Source organism: Wyeomyia smithii, chromosome 2, assembly GCF_029784165.1.
Source record: "Wyeomyia smithii strain HCP4-BCI-WySm-NY-G18 chromosome 2, ASM2978416v1, whole genome shotgun sequence".
NCBI classification, from domain to species: Eukaryota; Metazoa; Arthropoda; class Insecta; order Diptera; family Culicidae; genus Wyeomyia; species Wyeomyia smithii.
The window spans coordinates 86,396,529-86,415,844 of record NC_073695.1 but is presented as its reverse complement, the minus strand read 5'-3'; the positions used below and the strand labels follow the sequence as shown (position 1 = coordinate 86,415,844).

The window sequence follows — 19,316 nt, the reverse complement described above, 5'->3', positions numbered from 1 at the left end:
CTGTGCCGGTCATGTGTAATGACAAGAACGGCAACCTTCTTACTGATAAACCGACGGTTACAGCCAGGTGGATGGAGCATTTTTAGGCGCTTTTGAACGGTGAGGTGCCGGATGAGCAGAGCAGGATCTGGATGACGATTATGAGTGACGAACAAGCTGTGGAACCACCAACACAAGAGGAGGTTGAAAAGGCGATTAGTAAGCTGAAAAACGGGCCGCTGGGAAGAACAAACTTCTAAAAGATAACACTAAGGATCTGGGCGGACGAACAAATGGCGAACGACTAGTTGGAAGGCCTCATATTGCAACTATCGAAACCGTTTACGGAATCCTTTATGGACGAATACCAGGCTGGTTTTCGACAGGGGCATTCCACGACGGATCAAATCTTCACCCTGCGACAGATCCTCGATAAGTTCCGGGAGTATAACTTGCAGACGCACCATCTGTTTGTGGATTTCAAGGCGGCATACGACTCAGTGAAAAAAAACGAGCTGTGACAGATCATGCTGGAACACGGTTTCCCGACGAAACTAATTAAGTTGAGTCGTATGACACTGAAGGGATCGAAATCATGCTTTCGGATAGCTGGCGAAACATCAGCCGCGTTCGTAACGTTAGATGGACTGAAGCAGAGGGATGCCCTCTCTAACTTATCACCATCGCCCTTGAAGGTGCAGTACGAAGAGCAAACGTGCAAAGAAACGGTACGATCATCACGAAATCTCACATGACTCTTGGTTTTGCGGACGACATTGATATCATTGGTATCGACCGTAGGGCCGTGGAGCAGGCCTTCGTTCCTTTTAAGAGGGAATCCGGCAGGGAGCGTGGGAAGTTGAATGCTGAAGTGGAGGTAGATGGGGAACGATTTGAAGTGGTTGACGAATTCGTTTATCTTGGTACGCTTGTGACATGTGACAACGATATGAGCCGTGAAGTGAAACAACGAGTTGCAGCTGCGAATAGTTCCTTCTACGGACTACGTAACCAGCTAAGGTCCCGTAGTTTGCAAACTCGCAAAAAACTAGCGTTGTATAGGACGCTGATACTCCCAGTGGCCCTTCACGAACATGAAGCATGGACGCTGAAGGAAGCTGATCGACGAGTGCTCTGAGTTTTTGAGCGTGATGGAGTGTGGCGGAAACGCATGAATCACGAGGTAGTACCAGTACCAAGGTACCAGGTATATAATCATGCTGATAAAGTGAAGGTAATACAGCGGGGCAGGCTTCAGTGGGCTGGAAATGTAGCCAGAATGCCTGACGAGGGAGCCGTCAAAACTATCTTCAGTAGAGAACCAGGAAGAGGCCGTTGGCTCCGTGGTAGGCCTCGCATGTGGTGGATGTGCGCGGTGGAAGAAGATGCACGATCTGCTGGTGTACGAGGAGACTAGAGAACGGCTGCCCAAGACAGAAGAAGCTGGACATCTCTGATTCGTTCGGCCCTAGACCGGTGAATGGTCCGTTAACCAACAAAGTAAAGTAAAGTAAGTAAGTATGTTTCCTGAAACAGATGTCTAAATTTCTTTTGGTTTGATCAATATAAACCTTTACACAATGCATCAAAAGGGCAAAAAGTGGAACTTACTTCCTGAGCGACATTTGCGTTAATCCTAGCTTGTTACTGTATTCACAACAATTGTTTCTATGAATGACCCGCATAATCTCTATCGTTAATTAATGTTTTCTGTCAATAGAAACCAATTTTTTTGTGTTAAGAAATAGAGGAATAGCTTATTTCGCAGAGTTTCAGAAAAAGTAAAAATATGAAACTTTAAAAAATATTAGAAATTGGAGTAATGGAGTATTTTGTTTGAAAGTTAGTAGAAATTTAGTTTTTTGTACATAACATTTATTAGTTGCATTTCACAAGAAAACCTTGTTCTAAGAAATTATTGAGGACCCATTTTTACCAAAAATCAGACATCTCCGGGACTTTTTCTGTCAAAGTTATATTTTATTTTATCTATTTTTTTATACGTTTAGGAATGTATAGGGTAAACAGGGAATAGTGGAGGTACGATGTAAATATTTTTTTCTTAATCCACCCATGTTAGAGTACAGTTAATTTCCATTTAACATTTATTGATTCACGGTATTTTTGAAGATTTCAAAAAAAAAATATTAGAATGTTTATGTCTTCAAAGCACAAAATGCTCAGAAAAATAATGAAATGGTTAATAATGCATTTTTATAAAGGGATTTGTTAGTAGCTTAAGTATCTATAATAATTATTAGTAAATTATTTGTAAACAAACTGTGCAGGATGGTGATTGAGGATGATGGCTAAGCATGGACGAGGTGAAGAAAGCAGCGGTAGGTGCAAGGCAGCTGGTAAAGACGGCATTCCAGCCGATCTCTTCAAAGTCCGGAGCGAACAGCTGTATCGTGCTTTACACCGGATCATGCTGAGAGTGTGGTCCGATGAAGAATTACTGGCGTTTGCCAATTTAATTTAACGAAAAAGTAAAAAGGGAGTACACTGTTCGTTCGCTAACTGGGCTGAGGGCAGTTAACGAATGTCGCTCGCTAACTGGGCTGACATTTCAAATGTCGTCAAATATCGAGGAGGATTCGAAAGTAATCGCGCTAGGCAAAACTCAGCGAAAATTGGAAAATGTTTTAAACAAATACACTAAAAACCTGATTGATGAACAGAAAATGAGAAAAAATAAATTGTTGGCCTTGCGCGTGCTTAATTCGCACTAACCGTTGCCTGGAAACATGTTCTTTTCATAAAATATTTATTCACCCTGGTAACCAGTAGATGGATATCTAGTGATCGCATATGTAATGACAACCAAAATCCATTGAACTGAAAACTGAGAAAATCATTCTCAATTTACTATTCATGTGCCCCTATCACGTTTTGACAGCAATACGACAAACGCTGATTTTTGACGTTCATCTGCTTTTTAACTGGGCTATAGCCCAGTTAAACAGCACCCAGTTAGCGAAAAGTTACTGTACATGAATCACTACTTAGTTGTAACGCGCTGGCCTCTTTGAGATTAAACCGAACTCTTGAAAAATTGCTGTTATTAAAATATTTAGTGAAAAGAATAATTAATCACAATACAATAATATCAATCTTGCACTATACAATAAGTCAAATTTTGAAGATAAAATGTTGGCGAGCCCTTCCTCCTTATAACATAAAGTATATTTTGCGACATATTGTCGTACACACATTGGGTTCGTTCCACCACTGAAACACCGGACTTTGACAACATAACTTTCTACACTTTTTGCTACATTTAATATGCATTAGAATATATTATGCTCCAAGCATTAGTCGTGCCCTCAGTGCTATTACCAGGCTGACCCATCGACACTCTCGGTTGCTACATCAGCCACGTGGATCTTCCGATTGCCTGGTTTTGTCATGCATGAAAAATCTCGAAGACCAAAAGCAAAACAAAACCGTTGGCCAACTCGTGCACAGTGTCGAAAAAAGCATCCCCCTTGCGATGTTTTCTACATACAGGTTTTGCACCTGCATTTGCGAGAGTTCGTTAGTAGGGAGCATAAACCGAGAAATTCTCAGAGAAAATGCGACCACCCGCTCCCTCTCTCGCATGTTCGATTCACACGCTACGCTGGTATAACAGCATAACATAGTAAAACATAATTCGGCAGGAAAATGCACTTTCCGAGAGAACAGAAAGAGAGCGAGAGCAGTCCTCGGTTACCTGCCGTATAAAAGCAATTGGCAAGGACTAACGTGTAGTCAGTTCTAGTGTGTACCATTGCGTGAAAAGGATACTCTAATCTTGTTCCCGAAGAATTCCGTTCGAAAGCACGTATAGTGTGGAGTGCTGGTAAAGACGAAGTGCGTCGGCTTGTGCATGCCATTGAAGCTCGAAGAAAGCGGCAGTGCGTAAAATTTTCTGGAATCCTTAACTATAGCGCTGCTTTATAACGGACCCATACCCGGCTGTCAAAGTGCACCTCGTTTCTGGTGTGATGTCCTGCTTTAGGAATGTGTAGTTCTTTACTCGGTGCGCTGGAGCTATTGATTTTTTTATATCACCGGAAACGAAGCACCTTATCCTTCTGCTCGTTGGCTGTTTGGAGAGCGCGAATTAAATATTTATGAATGGAGTAACGTTATTCAGTGACTGATACGTGGGTTATATTTCCGTTGTTTACTGGGAACTTTCCGTTCTCATGAGTGACCGATCAACTTGATCGACAGACCACGCTGCGTGGAACAGGTGTGCAAAAAGTATTGTTATAATCAACTTGTGGCATGGATTGTGCACATGTGTGTAGTTTTTCCGCTGTGCTAATCACTTATTTATAGAGTGGCTGGATTGGATGTGCGGAAGTGCTAGGCGGTGGGTGAACAACGCCAAATCGAGTGACGTGTTAGAACGGATGTGATTTATTTATGCCAGGTGAGGTGATTTCGACGTTCATCAGCAAATCCCCGTTTACTTGCCAATAAATTCATTCCATTGTTGTACACAGAATACGAAAATAGAATCCACGCAGAACGGCCGGTAGAGTCCCCCAAAGAGTGAATTCTGTCCCGGTTATTTCATATATAAAAGTTTGTTTTTGTCGAATAAAACAGAAAAAAAACAGTGAAAGCGACGACAGCAAGTTTGTTTTAACTTCGTTCGACAGTTTCCAATCATTCACCATATTTATTGAGCGCAGTCGAACCGGATGCGGATATTTATAGCAAAAATTATGCCAAATTGACGTGAATTGTGCGAACTGCGTGGAAAACAAACCGCAAAAGCCATACTGTGAAACAAAGTGTGTTGAAAATACAAATCAGTGACCGTGATATTTATGCCCGAGTAGAAAATATTAACAAATTGCGGTTATAATTGAAAGTTTATTGCTCGTTGTGGATATCGTTTCGTGATCCGATAACAGGAAAAACGACAGAATAACGAATGCTGCTGGGAAAGTTTATATAATTCATTTTGAGTTTCCGCTTCGCACGATTCATACTGTTGCGAGTGGGAGCAAAACCCCACCGGCCACGAAAGGCACCGAAGGATACTAAATAGCCTCAGAGAACAACTTTGTGTGATGGAGCAGTACGCAACCAAGAAACTCTACGGCAAAGTAAATAAAATGGTGAATTTATTATCCCAGCTGATGATTGCTCTAGGATTAATTCTTCTGTCAACCGCGTCTACCCTTGGCGGGCCAAGCTCGGCGGCCAATAATAATAATAATGTGAACCGATCGGCGAACGTAAATCTGAACCTTGTGCGGCTTGAGGATAAAGCTGTCCCAGTGGCTGGGACCGATACCTTCGACGGGGAAGCCATGGTGCCGACCCTTTCACTAGAGGACCAAGTGCGGCTGCTCAGCAAGCAGCTAAACACACTCACCAATCAGCGCCGTGAGGATTACAAGATGCTCGAGAACAATCTGAAAAAGTACGTTCGCAAGAACTCGATACAGTTGACGAGTGCCGAAATTCGCGATGAGCTGGATCATTTGAGGTAAGTTGAGATGTTATAGAAATAAGAATCGTAACTTTTTATACGCGCGCATATTGACTAATGAGCATTGATGATTAAATATTATAATTAGTAGTAGATTAAAAAATTCCCAATAACTAAAGCTTTTATCATATTCCTCATGATTTGTTTTCCTAATTTGTTTTTATAAATTTTGTGCAAACATTGTTTAGTGCTTCTTTTTCAAAAACGTTTTACTTCACTATCAATGATAGGTGAATTACTTTTTACCTGAAGTAAATATTTACTCTGTTATACCGAAATCGCATGCAGAGTTGCATCTATTTTTAACATAAGTAAAACTAAGGAATCTTTCATTGGGCACGTCATTGCATAAAATTCACACCATACAAACAACAATAGGTACATAATGATACATTTTCAGCTCACGCTTTCAAATTTTGAACTCAACAATGGGCGAACAGCGTTCTTGACATGCTGAAATCTGAAACGAACATTTTTGATGATTTTTTTTTTGTAATATGTTATCGACTAGAGAACGCGCCACTTTTCTATAGATATTTAGACCATTCTGGCTCAAGGCTTATTTTTGAAAATGTTGACAAAATCATTGAACGAACGTATTTCAAATGCTTTGATCTTCACTAAAATGTTATCTAGAGACAAGTTATAGAAATTTGTTTTTTTTTTGGAAAATATGCACTGAAAAAAACTAACAGCCACTAAACAATACTCTACTGATTGATAGGTAATGGCTACTGATTAATAGGTCAGGGTCTGGTCGAAATTAGAAATCAGGACACCTTTTCTGGGCACAAAATGACTAAGTCATTCTATTCTTCGAAGTATGAGCAAATATAACACTTTATATTAGATTTACTCAATTTTTCTACGTCGGGATACGTTCCTCGTGGAAAAACGCGTTAATAAAAAAAATCCGCGTATAAAAACGCGTAATTTGAAAATCCTTCGATTTAAAAATCCGCGTGAAAAAATCGTTAATTCGAAAAAATGTGTAGAAAAATACCTAGTAAAAAATCTGAGTGTATCTCTGACGATCCACTTTCATCGAACCACTTTGAATTATTACGCATTAGTAGATACTTTAAAAATTCAACACACGTAAACTGTTTCAACTTAAACTTAACAAATGCCAGATGCTTAATGGTAACGGTCAACGCGTGAGAGATTCTTTTTATTACTCTAGTGAGATTCAACCAATAAAAACTTCAAACTTCAAAATTGTCTTCTACCTGTGCATTTTATACATGTTTCTGTTGAACATGTTTATTTTCTTACTTTTTTGATCTTTGTGACTGTTTGTCTTTTCTTTTTTCTTCACATTGATTCAGGTTTCAGAATCATTTGTTTTCAAATTACAACTCACCTTCCTCGTTTGGCTATTTTTTAGTTTGACTTTTTCTATTCATTCGTAGTTTTTTGTGTGTTTTTACACTTCCTAGTTTTATGTTACTTGCTGGAATGCAGGAATTTGAAATTCTCATCTTTTTCTTTTCATTTTTTCCCATTTATATGTTTTACTGTTTCCCTTTTTCTCCACTACCTTATTTGTTTATTACACAAAGTTTTGTTGTTTTGATTACAATTTATTTCATTTATTTCTCTTTAAGTAGTCTTTTTTATTTCAAATTTGTTAATTTTATTTTTTTGTCTAGTCGTTAAAACTTTTTATTGCCCTTAGCAATTTTTAAATATTTTTTCTCTCTTCAAATTGCTGTTTCCGTTTTTCTACTTATTGTGTAAAGATTCCGCTCGTTTAACATATGTTTATTTTATTCACATGTTTTTAGGAAGCTAGTACTTAAATACTCTAAAATTCTTAAATTTCAACGTTTGTGATTTTAAAGCAACTAATTTTTTATGTTTCTCTCGTTGGTATTTCTATCTATCTGTAATGAATTGAAACGTTTGCCTTTCTCCAATCACTGGAAAAACCGAAGGTTTAAAAGTGGTGGCACATGTCACATATCACTCGACTCGAAAAGTGGATGGCACAAGTCACTCGACTCGATTCAACGAGCCGATCATTTTCTGTATGTGTGTGGGTTGTGTGGGTGTGGGAGTGTGCGTGTGCGTGTGTGTGAGGGAGTGGGTGTGTGTATGTGCAACTTTTCAATCTCACTCGATTTGCTCAGAGATGGATGGATCGATTTTCATGAAATTAATTGCAAATGAAGTCTAGTTTTCTCAGAAACTACAAAACCAATATGAACAAAATTGGTTCCAAATGAACTGGCTACCTAAACCCCCTCCACTTTTGAATTTTATTAAGATTGAACATGTGTTTCAAAAGTTATAGAAAGAAACGTGTTCTGGAGACTACTTCAGCTCACTCATGTTTCTCAAAGATGGCTGGACCGATTTTCATGAAATCAGTGTCATATGGAAGGTCTAGTTGCCCCTTAAGACCCTACTGATTTTTTTGCAATCAAATTATTATTTTATCTGTTATGTTTAAAAAAGTGAAATCGAGCTATAAAACAGAAAAATAAAAAAAAAACAGAATTTTATGAAAATCGAACATGTAATTCAAAAGTTGTGGAAAGAAACGTATTCCGAAGACTACTTAAACTCACTCACTTTTCTCAGAGATGGCTGAACCAATTTTCACAAATTTAGTGTCGAATGAAAGGAGCTAGCTGCCTCATAACACCCTATTAAATTTTATTTTAACCGGACTGTAACTTTGTCTGTAATGTATCCAAATGTGAAAATCATGAAACTTCATTATCTCAGAAACTGCACAACATATTTGAACAATATTGGTATCAAATGACTCTCCTAACTGGACTCGAGGTACGATACTGGCCCAACAAGCCAGTCGTCGTATGTTTGAATCCCGGTTCGTGAGAAACTGTTGGCATCAGTAGGAGAATCGTAGCGCTAGTCCCTCAGTTGTCCTGTAGTTGGCTGCGAAGTCTTTGTATAATAAACAGAAGGTCGAGTTCCGATACGGAATGTAGCACCAAGGCTGGTATCAAATAAACGGGCTAGTTAAGGGTTAACTAATGAATGTTTTAATGATTGAACATGTGGTTAAAAAGTTGTGCAAAAAACGTGTTCCGAAGACTTTTCAAATTCACTCGTTTCCCCATTTTAGTATCATATGAAAGGTTTGGCTGCCCTGTTCCCATTTCATTTGATTATAATCGGACTTCAATTTGTTCTTTGATAAAAAAATGTGGCCTCAGCAACATTCAAATTTGGTAATGTGCTATTTGTACGTCCCGGTATTGCTCGCGATTGAAGTGTTCGAAATTCAGATTCATTTCTTTTATTTCGCTATTTATTTAGCACAAACTTTTATCTTTTTTTTTATTTATTTTCAATAATTTTTGATTTCGTAAAAATATTTTTGACAGTTTTGATTTATTTCTAATCTTTTTCAATTTTTACTATTTTTTATTTTAACCCTTTTTAATATTTATTTTTAGTTTTAATTTTTTTTTAATATTTCATAATAAATTTTTTTAATTTAATTTTTTTCAAATTCTTATTTTATGAATCAATTTAGAAAACGTTCAATAATTCCGCAGAACAAAAACAAATATTTTTGAAACCATCTTCTATCGTATAGATCCTAAAAAATTTTGGTAGGGTTGGACACTTTGTCAGATAACTCTGCCTCCATTCTCCTCAAGCATCACGTATTTTATGGACGTTTCCTTACGACATTTTCAGATAAGTCATACTTGAAATAAAAAAAAAAAAATCTACTATACATTAATGATCGAATCTAAAATGATCTATAATCGAATGATATATAATCGAGACTATATATATGAACGAGTCCGACCTAAATAATATTATATATTTGAAGAAGATTTATTTCATGTTATATGCATGTGTATGTGTTAATGTATGTTCATATGTGTGTGAATGTTATGTTTTAAATGTTCAGTATACAGTACTTTTTCGAGTTTATCACGGTCAAAAAAACATCTTCCCGTGAATCCAACAAAACTATGAAGGAAGTGAAATGATAAAAATTAGTTTTTTTTTTGTTTAATTACAATGCTATTCAACAAAAAATACTATCCACAATCATTTCCTGTTGTGCTGTTAGCTACCAAAAATTTGTTATTTAGAGTGGAAAATAAACGCAGCAGAAATTATCAAGGTGATTTTTTTTCTAATAATTGAAGTGTTCGTGTAAATCTATTTTGAAAAATAATAAGTTCGAATGAGAATGGCTGGGTCTCACCGCTAGGTGTATTAATTGGGTTTTTTTGTGATGTTCCCTTGTTATTTTTTGATGGTTGTTTTCTTTTAATAATTTGCATCTTTTGCTTGACATCCATACGATTGGCCTTCTGGTTTTTCGACCTTTGTCACGGTTTTTTAATACGGTGTATTCATAAAAACGATAAAAGTGGAGGAAAAACTCTGAAATTTTGTAAAACAAAACATTGAGACCGCATTCCTTCAATCTTGATTTTTTATCAAATATTAGTTTCTTTAAAACAAATTAGGAAAATGGATTTTTTTTTTCTATTGTTTCTATAGTTCTCATCTATAGTTTATTTGACACGGCACAAATACAATTCAATGTTTAACGGCGCCAATTATATCTGGTAGCTTACTTTCTAAAGTATCTTAAAAATGGATTTTTTTGTAAAACTAAACTTTATTTATTGTTTGATTGAGTTTAGTGTGTAAAAAAAAATATACGGTGTATGTTTTTTACCAGTCAGTTTTCCTACAAATACTTCTCTGACAGTTTTTCTGCAATTCTGTGAAAATATACCATGTTTTTATAATTATCATTTTTATTTGGCTGAACTTTGCACAAATGTCCCTATGGGCTAAAGATTTCATTTTGTGCTATAAACAATGTTAATGTTACGACTTATTGCTTGAGCTTGAACTTGACGACCGCACAATTCCGCTCCTCCGTGACCGATCTGAGCTAGTAAAGCTGCACAAGTACTCACATATATGGCTACTTGGTATTAGTTTGTAATTTTCAGTGTACAACAATTCAGTAGCTACCGCTTTGTATAGATCGAAAACGGCGCCGGCCACGTCCTTACGGTCGTTAGAGTGAGAAAATATGTTATATGGAAGGAGTTGTAGCAGTCGTTGTTGTCGGAGACCGAGTTTACCTCTGCATCTCCACGACTGCGACGGAGAGGAAAGGTTGTGTCACCGTGGTAAGTGGCGGAATCGAGCGATGTTGCTCACGACGTTAACTCGCGACGTTATTTTCAAACACCGCCAAACTATGCGAGCGACGCGTGCGAAATCCATCCATCACTCTAAGCTTCATGAGCTTCTAAGCTTGTTTGTCTATTACCAACCCTAAGTACCCTAGAGAAAGCAAACGCACTTCGGTGGCCGTGAAAGCTATACATTGTGTAATATATTGCGATACTATGCGATCGAACGAAACCTTCTCCGATTTGCGACACGCTTATATCAAAGCAACGGGTGAGCAGTTTCCAGCCAAAAGGTCATACTTAGACCAAGTTTATTTCTAAATTTCTACGACTGGGGTAGAAAGGAAGGTTTGTGTTGTTTCTGTTGTCTCCGTGGTAATTGATGGAATCGAACGATGCTGCGCGCGAAGCGCGCTCATCACGAGAACGAACGAACGATGAGTATCTTTCTTGTCTTGACGCTCGCGAAAATTATCTACAACCCGAAGCATCTAAGTATTTACATAAATGTTTATTATCAATCCCGAAGAACCTTCAAGAAAGCAAACGCTCTTTGGTAGACGCGAATCGACCGAACGAAACCTACTCCGGTTTGCAACGTGCTTAAATAAAACTAACGAGCCAACAGTCTCCGGCTGACCGGTTACCGTGAGGCATAAATAACTATCTTCTATCTATTCTTATCTACAGCTTGGTCGAATACACTAATACCGATGAAACAAACGGGTATCAGCACTAAAAAGATTTTTATCATTATTAGGCACTCGGCTCAAGAAATACAATTAAGTTTCGAATTTATCACGGTAAAAAAAAGTGGATTTGGTGAAATGATAGAAATCAGTTTATTTTTGCTGGATGAAATATGAGTTCAAGATAAGAACGCATAAACAAAAAAAGTTTATAACATTATTCTCTTTAGCATTTTCGCGAACTTTCCTCAAGGCAACTATACATGAACGTCAGTTTGATTTTAAAAATACAAGTAATAAGTCTAAATGTTTAACGAATCATAACTTTCAATAAGTTTATTTCACCTTCTAATGAGATTCAAGATTTGGTAATGAGAAGTATGTAACGAAAATAAAAAAACATTTACGAATGCTACATTTACTTGTGTTCACCGAGCAAAGAGACAATACGAACAATACTCAATGTAATGGACTCTGAATAAATGAAATGGAGTTGATTCCCGGTTTCTAAGTATCATCTAGATGCTATTAGATGATATTTAGTTACTTTAAGCTGTTTCTCAGATATTAGAAGTCACCATCATAGCATCTGGCTTGGATTTCCCGCCAATCATTCCGATTCCGGAAATACTCATATTGGATGGTCTTTGGTCTTTTTAGGGTGTATTGGGGAAACCGAAGGTCACTATTCTGGATTTCAAAATGATGCCTGGGGATGGGTTCTACTGTACCAATACACCTCAGGAACGTAGAGAACAATATGAAAAACATCAACTGTGTTACGGTATTTCATATTTATTTATAAGAAGAAGATGATACAGTTGTGAAAAAAGTATTATTTTTAAGAAAACAGATTATTGTTCTCAGAACAAAAAATATTACTACACTTTTATGTTTTCTTTTTTTTTGAGAATTAACGTATGTGTGCTAAACTTTTTAACAAATAAAAGATATTGCTTGAGAAAGGCCAGATAACACCGGTAGGTGGATAAATTCGTGTTTTTCATGGAACATATATCCGTCCTCATGCATGAGAATGTATTGGGGCCCATCCACATTTCACGTGGACACATTTTTAACAATTTTGACCCCCCCCCCCCTCCATCTTCGTGGACAACTGCCCATATAAATTCTAAAAAAATTGTATGGACCGTGGACATAACACAACCCCCAGAAAATAAAAAATATTTCACCTTTAATTTTCCTCCAAGCTCAGATATAATTGAGAACAATCCCTAGCGACAATTTTGGTTTTATCAAAGTTTTATAGCGCTCAATACAGCCAAAACAGCGCTATACAACTTTGATAAAATCAGTTTTGTTACTTGGGATCACACGAAAATTTTCAGTTTTTGAAGAAACAGCTAAACACTCGTATAGTGTGATACGTATCATTACGCTCACATTCTAGTTATCCAAAAAGTCCAAATAGCATCTACTTTGACACCTAGTATGAATAAAACATTAACTTCAATTAGCGAGGTGCAAACAAAATCTATCCTCGGGTCTCTGTCCAAGTGCTGTGAACCAAATTCCAATAACTCACCATTTCAACGTATTCCGTTACTGATTCCATTGTGCTGTCAGGCAATTCAACCCTCACCCGGCATACGAATGTCAATTGCTTTGAGTTACGAAGTCATTTTGCGGTATGTGTTTTTTTCCCGTCGACAACTTTCCGACTAGGATCTTTTGTTGAAGAAACTCTTCCGAGTACAGATACGTAAAGCCACCCAAGTGGGAGAAACGATGTAGGTAAGCAAAATGATGAACATTACAGCTAACATTCGTAAGCTAGGCGGAAAAGGACTTCTACCGAAAGAACCTCATCCGTGTCGAGACCTACCTCTCACCTGCGCAGTTGTGCAAAACATGCTTCATTGTATCATGCCCTTAGGCAACAGAAAATGCTGTTTTTGCATATCCACGTCTACGCATCTGATTTTTTGCTACTCCAAGCGTATACTTACGAATGTGTGTAGGAAAACACGATGCCACTGCTTTTTCCGGCCTTCACATTACATCCCTGGGTAGCAAGCCCGTTTCCGTCGTCACCCAATTACGCACACCTTCTGCAGGCGGTGCCCTTTCGAGTATGAGCGGAGCCATCAGTCTCACCCACAACAAGGAAAGATGGAGCATAATTTGAATGCCGGATGCCACAAAACATTTTCAACACCATCCTCTCCTTTGGTTTGAAGAGCCACGTATGCTGATATGGACTGAGAAAATAGGTGTTATTTTCACACGTTCGCCCACCACGAGGCTGCGACCATGTGTGATATGGAGCGTGTTGCGGGTTTTACGACAGACGAACCGTTCAGGTCGTTACAGCATATACCTTTATGCAGATGCGGAGGAACACTCTGCGTTTAGAGAAGGGTTTCGAAGAAGAAATATGTGTATCCTTTTCGTTAAGTGGGATTGTTCCACTACCGGGATGTGACAGGATAGTGTAATGGCATATGAAAAAAGTTTTTAAATTACCTTAACACATTTCGCTTCCTCCCGCGCGGTAATCAATCAAAGTCGGTCCCTAGTAGAAGGAAACAAAATACCGGCAAGCTGCTTTCGATAACCTTGTTTGAAAGTTTTACGATGCTTATCTTTGTTCGAAATGAAAGTTTCCACTCTGGAATACTTGATGCAATAGTTGGGATTTATTAATGATAGTCGAAAACTATCTCAATAATGTTACAGACAAACTCCTCAGTACAACGGACGAGCGAAGTACATAGAACTGGATAATTGATTTTTGTTTGAACGAATAATCAATATTTCTTTTAGGTTAATCCATGCAGCATATATTACGGCACGAGCTGATGTCCCGATAGGAAGAAACTGAGGAGAACGAAAATAAATTAACATATCACTACCATAGGCGACCATTTTTACCGAAGAAGAAAACCGAAAAAAATGAGGAGTTTTTGTAGGACTTGTAAAAAAGCTTAAATCGAAAACGATACGACACGTACGACAGAACGGGAGTTTGAACATCATAACATGACACAAAAGGTCAAGTTTAGTCCATGTTATCAACTTGCTAGGAAAAACTGGAGGTTGTTACAAACATTCCTTTGATATACCGAAAGTAATTCACTGTACGCACCAAAAAAGAACGAAAGCAAACAACCCGTTTAGTTTTTTTTGCGGACACAACAACATTACCTCAGCATATAGAAATAAAACGTGGCAACATCGTTGTGTAGTATCAGCTATAAAACCGAATCAACAGTTGTTCCGTATTGATTCGTGTTTATTTTCGGTGAAAAACAGCATTTAAATGTTTTTATTCGCCCGCCGCATTTCGCTGTTAATATGGTTTCCGCTTTGCACCCATCAAGCGAGCTGTAGGTTACCGAAACTGGGAAAATCCAACCGAACAGGAAAACAAGCACAGCCTATATCTGTAAATATCCACGCCGTATCGTGACTGCTGTGCTCTAGCGTGGCACCAAAACCCCCCTCACAGATTGGCACAAAAGGGCCCACGGTAAACATGCCGAGTCCTTTTTGCGGTCGCGGTGATTATCGATTCGATTGGGAGTCGAGTTTGGGCTACAAAAACGTTCCCTCACTCACCGGCTATTATTGAAAAGCGTTGTACATGACAATTGCAAATTGTATCTTCGAACTGGGGAGTAGCCCGACTGGATGTGGACTCCAAAGGTACATTTTAATGGTCCGGTGCCGTACAGAGGAAAAACCGAGAGCCTACGTAGGAGGTAAGGTTTCAATGGCTGGTTTTGGCAAACGAACAAACAGTCTGGCTTCGGGCACCTAAAATGGCATGCTTCGTGCGAGGGAATATCAGATAACGGTGCCACTAATTGATTTCACGTCGACTGGGGTGATTCTATGTTGCTGCAGACCCCTCTCCAGTGCCAATGCCCTACCGAGGAAGGTTGAATTGGAAATGCTTGTGCTGCTTTCAAACTGTATTGATGCGTACGGCAAACATATACACAGTGCACTTAGTCTATAAAATGAAATCCTTTTGGCAGCTTGGTCAATAGGTACTTGTTATTGTAGACAGACCCGGTTGTAAACTGGAAATAGTCACGCACATCAAACAAAATGTAACTGGAGTGGTATTTGATGATTTGTTGTAATTAATTAACATACACTTTCATAGAAAACAGTAGAGATCAGTAGAGACTGCCATTCTACTTATTTCATCTATCAAATAACATTTTGTTTCGGGACCTTGCCAAACAACATAATTACACTGATCAACACAGGTGTACTCCAAAAGCTCAAAAGAGTAATAAATTAAAAATTATAGCTTCTCAACCATTCCTGTCAGTTTCGGTGGCCCTAATATGCAAGAAAATCTTTTTCAAATGTTACGTTTATTATGCTATTCTTAATATATGAGTGAGACAAAACGAGAGTAAGTTATCGTTATTCTAAAAAAATAACCGAAAAATTCAAGCTGCGGTGTAGTATGGTAATTATAAAGCGAAACTGAGACCATTTGCTTCTGTAGAGCTGATTTCCCGAACAATGTTCAAAACTTAAAAAAAAACGTTTGAAACAATTTATCCCTCAAATGCGCACGATGTTAAAAAATCATCTAAAAACATAAAATCTTTGTTCAACAGGTTTACTGTTCTAAAACTAATCAATATGCATAAAAAAATTAAAAAATTTACTTCGAATGTGCGAATATTACCATGTTGTTTTAAAACAACACTGTGACTTTATCGCAGAATAAAGTCTAAACAATTACTTTTGTTAACAGTAACTCTGAAAATGACCTTTTGTTAGTATAATTTCTGATAATTCAAACATTTTCACTAACCACTAACCTTATTTTAAAATTCATTTTCCAAGACATTCAGCACCAGTCGGAGATCTCGCCATGTTTTTTTTTTCGTTTTCGAGATTTTGACAGCAAAAATAAAAACAAAACATTCAAATACAGTACTCCCAGCTGTTAAGTTTTCTTCGTTAGAGCCTAGCTGTTCTAATATTTCTAAAAATAACTAAAATACATATATTTTAAAACGTTATTATTAATGTTGTTTTAACAACATTGCGCAGTTAAGAGTTAAACAATTTATTTATCACGCATACACTTGTGACAGCATGTCATATGATTTTGACTGACGCTAGATTAATGTCTTCTGCTTTGAAGAATTTGTTTTTTTTTTTGGTACGAGGAGAAAAGTTGTTTATACAATTCCATACGAGTCATGTGCATGGACATAAGCGCTGCATGCAGCAATTTTTTGCACCCCACTTCTTTTTTTTTTGTTTTGTGCTGTATTTCTACCGCTCGCAGAAAAATTAATACATTTGCTGCTTACACCACAGCTGAGCGAAATAAGAGCGGTAAATCACTCTAGTGCGAATACACAGTAGTACACCGCGTTGCTCACTGCTAGGATAAATTCAAACCATTCGAAGAGCAAACGTGCTAAGAGATGCAAAGCAAATAACGCAATATACTACCCTACCTAGATGCTCCCCTCGTTTGATACATGTTTAACCCATTCCCCGCGGGTAGTGCCATATGGCATCACTGCCGGTACCCGCATAACTGTCCCATACTGATTTTGGTCACTTTTGAGTTATCATCGAGAATTGACTTAATCATGTTATCATATTTTCTGGAAAAAGTAGGAGGTTGTATCCAAGACACGACCGCATAAATGTCGTAGAACTACGTACACTATTAACAAATGCATTGAGTGTTTCATTACCCTAGTAACACAACTGTTTTTATCAAAGTTTTATAGCGCTTTTTTGGCTGTATTGAGCGCTATAAAACTTTGATAAAACCAATATTTTTACTTGGGTAATGAGTTATAATGTCTACTAATGAACTGCCGAGGTAAAAACCATACACAGCACACACACACACACACACACACACACACACACACACACACACACACACACACAAATCATACCATATCATAGACACACACACATCATACCATATCATTATACCATATACTCCCGGTAACCGCAAGTCAGTCCCATCTGTAATTTTGTCAATTTTGAGGATTTTGGCCTAGCTTTGAGTATATTTTCAGATGTACCGATAAAAAATAGTGGTTTGTTCAACAAAAATGGAAATCAATACCAAGTCGAATTGTCCCATTATGCAAAGTAACCGCAAGTCAGTCCCAGAAGAAAAATAACCGAAAGTCAGTTCCGATTTACAAAATAAAACATGAATAATACAACAGTAAAATGGATAGGAAGTGAAGAAGAGAAGTTCGATATAACCGTTTAGATGAAAATAAGTTATCTAGTAACAATTATCAATTATTGGGAAAAAATATTTAGTTTGAATTGATGATGAATTTATGTGGAGCAATTTTCTGCTAACACGAATTCAAGTCAATTTTTTTTCTTGGTTCGCTTCTTCGTGGCTCTATCCGGAAAAACTTGAGTATCGAAAAAACTTCCATCAGAATCCAGGGAATCGTTCCAAGAAATCTCCAAAGGTTATGCTCGAACCTCAAATGGATTTGGATCATCTTGACATTTATTGTCGGATGAACCAACTGCAGTCCCGGCTTCAGTTTCTTATCCGAGTCCTCACCGGATAAGCTTTCATCGGTTCCGTATCATGAGATTTTCCAACGTCCACATTTTTTAAACGGTTCTCATGGACATACACTTCCTAACAGCGAAGGATTGACAGTTTTCCACGGCAACGAATAACAACACGTCAACACGCACTATGGTTTCAACATGGCAATGTGACTGATTTGCGGTTACTTTTCTCTTCGGTGTAGAATGTAACGGCAAGTCAGTCACACTCAAGGTTTTTATCATAAAAGCAATGATTTTAGTGGTTTTTACAACGTAATTAGTGCAGGCTAGTATGCAAACTATATTTTAGAATGCATATTGTCAAAATAATTCATCTTTAATAAGTGATAACTGAGCGTGAATAAAATATCTTTCGAAGCTGTTTTCTCGATTTAACATTTTTACAGATAGGACTGACTTGCGGTTACCGGCAGTACACACATCATACCATATCATACACACATGATACCATATAATACACACACAGCAAGCAAGCGACCAATCAGAGGACGCTAATTTTATTTCAACAAGTTGACAATTTTCAATAGTGCAATAGTTCGTAGATTCAAACAAAATTTTTCTTGCTTTTGGGCAGATGCGTGTATAATTTTCCAATCGATTGCTGCAAGAATGAAGAAAATCGGCTGAGAACCAACCGACCTATAAGCATTTGATTTATAGGGACAAATTTCGTCCCAGTTTTTCAGTTTGCATCCCTGTGTGGTATGCTAAAGTAAAACGTAGTTCTACGTCAAAAAATTAAAATTGATACTTTTGTATGGAAAAATACCAAGTTGTTTCTGTCCCATATTGAAAGTACCCGCATTACAGTTCCACTGCATAGTGGTACAAACTGCAAACATATAATTTTGCTCCAGATTAGTGTATATCGGATTATTTTAGGCATATGGAAGTATGTCATTTAATTAACTAGACTAATGTTGTTTTTCTGTAGTACAATCTACGTTGCCAATGATACTGCCGGTTGCTGGTTGAATTTATATGTGATGGGACAAAATATGCGAGTACTTTTGAGATGTACCCGCATATTTTGTCCCAGTTTGTCTTTTTTTCAAGTTATATAACGTAAAACCAATTCCATCCATGGTTTTTTGTTCTCAACGATGATATTGTGGTGCCATGAAACTGTTATGGTCATTGGTTCTGGATGTAATTGCTGGAAATCCGAAAATTCACAGATAATATTAAATCGCCGTTTACTCAACATGTTGTTTTTCATTGTGGGACAGTTATCCGGGTACCGGCAGATCACCTGACATAAAAACAGTTTAACAACTATACTTCAAGTTTCTAACGATGAAAATATTCTAAGCAGTTAGAGAACAGATTGGTCTTCAGCATGCAATATAGTTTAGTACCAATTATGCATGTGGTTGCTGAGTAATGAGAGTTTGAATGTCATTTTTCGATGTAAAAACTGAT

The 19,316-nt window shown here is 37.5% G+C and overlaps 1 protein-coding gene across 1 annotated transcript in view; it reads left to right on the top strand.

Annotated features, from left to right (window-relative positions):
• The first annotated feature begins 3,745 nt into the window (after positions 1 to 3,745).
• The window catches only part of LOC129721431 (protein scabrous), a 92,709-nt gene continuing 77,138 nt past the window's right edge, over positions 3,746 to 19,316 (top strand). The window contains exon 1 of the mRNA XM_055673986.1: positions 3,746 to 5,473. Coding sequence (XP_055529961.1) covers positions 5,052 to 5,473 — 422 coding nt within the window. The 5' untranslated portion in view covers positions 3,746 to 5,051. The remainder of the gene's footprint in view (positions 5,474 to 19,316) is intronic.